We start from the raw sequence: 3,942 nt of genomic DNA on the forward strand, positions 1-3,942 counted from the left end.
ACTTTTCAAATCTCTCGACTAAGTCTTTCTCCGGACTGCCTTATTCAATTTTTTTTCTTTTTTTTTTTTTTTTTGCGTAGTAGTAAATCGTCTGGAAAAAAAAAATGGGGGGAAGAAAATGCAGTAAACAAAAGTATCTTTTTAATTATTTTTACGGTTAGAACTGGCGTCTTTTTATCAGGTCGGTGCGGAGAAGCGATCAAAAGAGGATTTTTAAAATTATTCTTTTTGCATTGAAGTCAACTGTTATGTAATCGCACTTACGGGCTATCTGCCTTGAAATCTATTCCCGACTTTTCCTTACACCCCGGTCCTCCTTGCTCCCGCTCCCCGGCGCTGCGCCCCCTTCCCCCCCCCCCCCCGTGCCCGGCCCGCGGGGGCCGGGCCGGGCGGACCCTCCGCGGACGCGCAAGAGCCGCCTCCCGCTGCCCCGTGACGGTCTCCTGGGGAAAACCACCTCCTCCCCTCTTGTCCCTGCAACCCCAGCCGGCCTGGGCCCGGGGGAGAAGAGGGACAAGGGCCGGGCCTTTGGCCCACGGGAGTCCTGGGCGGCCGCGGGTGGGAGGCTGTCCCGGGTGGGAGGCTGTCCCGGCCGGCCCGGCTCCGCCAGGACGGCTCTAAGGGACGGTGGGCCCCTTTGTTACCCTCCTCCCCTCCTCTTTTTCTCATCTCGCCCCCCCCCCGGGGGCATTAACTAGGCTTAATCTGCCAGCTCCATTTGAACCTCAATGGGAGTAAAAACAACAATTTACTCTCCTGCCACTTGCAGACAAAAGCGCTGGTGAAAAAGAGCATCGGGGGGTGGAGGAGGGGGGAAGGGGAAAGAAAAAAAAAAAAATCCGTTTTGGGGATATAGATGTGTGTGTGAAGGAGCAGGCCCGGGAGCCTGGAGGCTTTGCCGTCCTTCCCGGCGTGGGGACGCGTGTGCCGGCTCCCTCCCAGCCCCCCAAGAGCCCACTGCGGGTCCCCCACCGAGTGGAAGGGCCGTTTGCTCCTGGAGGCAGTAAATTTTCCCCCGACGTCGAGAGTTGCCCTCGGGAGGGTCTCCCAGGCCGACAGGGCAGGTTTTGCGGTTGGCAGAGGGAAGTTTTGGGGAGCGGCAGGGCAGCCCTCCCCCCCGCGGGGATGCCCGGCTCTGGGGGGGGGCCGGCAGGCGTGGGGACCCACGCCAGGCCCGACAAGCCGGCCCCACGGAGAGGAGGGTGCCTCGCCGTTAGGAGCGGCGCGGGATCGGTGGGAGCAAAAAAAAAAAAAGAAAAAAATCGGGGAAAAAGGAAGCCTTTCGGTGCCTGGGCACCCGGGGGAATAAAAGAAGGGAAGGGTGGAAAAGCAGCCCCCCAGGAGGGCGGGCTGAGCGCTCGCTCAGCGGCACATTGTTAAGCAAACGAAGCGCTCCACCTAAGAAAGTACCAAAGTTTTATTATGGTCATTGTTTTGTCCCTTCGCTCAAGTGCTTGCAAAAGACTTTTTGGCTCCTGCTGCATTCACATTACCGCTCGCCCACTTCTATCTGGGAGGTTATGTTGGGTTTGTTTGGGTTGTTTTTTTGTGTTGGTATTTTTTTTTTTTTGAAGACCAATAGCCAACAGAGCCGAGAGGAACAAAATAGTTTGCAAAAGAAAGAAGCTTTTCAAATATCCACCAGAAAGATCAAATCAAATCCAGAGGGCAACAGAAGCCTCCGCAGACAATAACCTCGTTAGTGCAAGACCCGAGTCTCGTTTCTCCTCGCTTTGGTTTCTTTAAACCCCGTGGAAAAAAATAAAAAAGGGAAAAAAAACCCCAAACAACCCCAAAATAGGGGATGGCTTCATGGCTAGTCCCAAACTCTCTGCTGATGAAGGGACGGTCGCCTCTGATTTCGCTGGCCACTTTCCTCCCCGCTGGCAGGCAGAGGCGCGGGGGGAGAGGCTGCCGGCGAGCCCCGCTCGCCCGCCCGCAGGCAGGCAGGGCCCGCTGCCCCCCCCCGGTACCCCCCCTCGCCGGGGCTCGGCAGGTTAGAGAAAGCCTTTTTTTTTTTTTTTCCCCTCCTCTTTTTTTTTTTTGTTCCTTTTTGCTCCTGGGTCCTTTCTACCTGTGTCCATCGCTGCAGGTTGTTGTGCTGGCGAGCAATTGGGCTGTTGTTGATATGCTAATGAGGCGATTAGGCGGTGGGTAAAGAGCTGGAAAAGGGAAAAGTTTCCACCATTAGAGGGAGATCTCCGAGCGCGGACGGGAGCGCTGCACAGCCTCCGCCAGCCCCGCTCCCCACGCCGCCCGGCGCCGCCGCCGCCGTAGGGAAAGGCAGGGAGAACCAAATCCTCTCCCTCTCTCTCTTTCTCTCACGCCAATCCATGAAAATGCTTTGGAAACTGACGGATAATATCAAGTATGAGGAATGTGAGGTAAGCGCTTCCCCCGGCCGGGGCAAGAGCCCCGGCCCCGCAGCTGCGAGCGGGAGCCCTGCAGCATCCCTCCGTCTCTCAATTTCGTTTAGGAAAACTTCTGCTCCTTCGCCAGGCTTCCTTGCGGTCCTGCAGCTGGAGAGGGGCTGGGGTCCTTCCCCAGGAACTTCGGGGCTTGTGGAAAGCCGGCTTTGTCGGAAGTGTGTGAGGAAAGGCAAACAGGATCCAGCAGCAGCCTGGTCTATAGGTAGATCCTCCGTAGATAAGGCTCTGTAGGATGCTCCACTCATCCATATGGCTGGCTGGCTGGATGGCTGGATGAATGGACGGCCGAATGAATGAATGAATGAAAGGGCAAAGAGACAAAGGGAAGAGAATTATTCTTACACGCCAGGTACCCGAGGCATCCCAATAAATTGGCTCAGGACCGACGCTTAAATTCAGCCTTTTCGGTGTAGCTGCGGGTTGATTATACCGCGCTGCACAAATTTGCAGGGGTCAGCTGCCGAACTGAAATCACGGGTTTGGGAGCGGTGTTCCACCAGCCTCCTAATTTTCAGGGCCACACTCCCACGGCTTTAAGCAATAACATTTTAACCGCTTGAAAAAAAATCAGAATCCGCCTAATTTGGTTTTGGAGCCGTTCAGCACAGATCGTACGCGCGCATCTCTCTCGGTGTCTGCGTGTGCATCCATATTTTTAGAAAGAGGCGAGTGTCTTTTAATCTGACAAAAAGGAGGAGAAGAGGAAAAAGAAGAGCGATGCCCAGGACCCATGCCTAGTCTCAAACCAACGAATACTATTGTCACCCGTTTCGCAAAAGTTGCCTGTGCAGTGCGTTTCAACCGCGCAATAAAGGACTCCACTTGGCAAATGAACGCACTTATTTGGTCGTGACCCACGCGGGAAGGTCCCCCCAGCCTCGGCGGAGCCTTGCCGACATGCATGTCTGGGGCGGTGGGGGGGTGGGGGGGGCACGCTCCCAGCCGACCCTGCCGCTGCTTTGGGCGATGCTTAGGAAAGGGACCGAGGACTCGCCAGACTCACCGCCGACTAAACGATTTGGTGGTTTAGTCCCGGATGGAGGAGTTTGGGATAAAGCTGTCTCCCGGTGCGGGAGCTGAGCTCTTAGATCCACTCGCTGGCGGATGCTTGATTTCTAGGAATGAGGTGTCGGGGCGGTTAATTTTTTTTTAAGCCGGAAAAAAATAATATATATATTCCTCGGCTGGATTTCGGGAGGAAAGCGTGTCTCTCCCCCTCCCTCCCCCCGGGGTCGGTGTTCCAAGTGCGCACACGTGCGAGCGTGTGGATTTCATCGCAAATGGCTTTTGTTGCCTTACGCTAATGGGACTTTGCACCGAGGTGCTACCAAACACGGAGGGAGGCAGCGGCCGCTCCGCCGGAGCCCGCCGGCTTTCCTGCGTGCCTGTGCGGTTGGCTCTCCGTGTTTTCCTCGGGAGCGGATGCGAGGTGACTCGTAGAGAGGATGGAAAAGAGGGTGGCTGTACCCTGACGGGGATAGGACCTGCCTTTAAAAGAAAAAGGAAAAAAAAA

General features: G+C 55.6%; 1 protein-coding gene across 3 annotated transcripts in view; it reads left to right on the forward strand.

Annotated features, from left to right (window-relative positions):
• Positions 1 to 3,942, forward strand: part of TFAP2A (transcription factor AP-2 alpha (activating enhancer binding protein 2 alpha)) — a 17,492-nt gene that overhangs the window by 261 nt on the left and 13,289 nt on the right. Inside the window, exons 1-2 of one of the 3 annotated variants that reach the window (XM_010573226.1) lie at positions 2,334 to 2,384; positions 2,594 to 2,607. The exons of the other annotated variants lie outside the window; for them this stretch is intronic. Coding sequence (XP_010571528.1) covers positions 2,334 to 2,384; positions 2,594 to 2,607 — 65 coding nt within the window. Of the gene's footprint in view, positions 1 to 2,333; positions 2,385 to 2,593; positions 2,608 to 3,942 lie in introns of those variants that run through there. 3 annotated transcript variants of the gene reach the window in all.

The sequence above is a fragment of the Haliaeetus leucocephalus genome, unplaced genomic scaffold (assembly GCF_000737465.1).
Source record: "Haliaeetus leucocephalus isolate CR32 unplaced genomic scaffold, Haliaeetus_leucocephalus-4.0 Scaffold373, whole genome shotgun sequence".
Classification (NCBI taxonomy): domain Eukaryota; kingdom Metazoa; phylum Chordata; class Aves; order Accipitriformes; family Accipitridae; genus Haliaeetus; species Haliaeetus leucocephalus.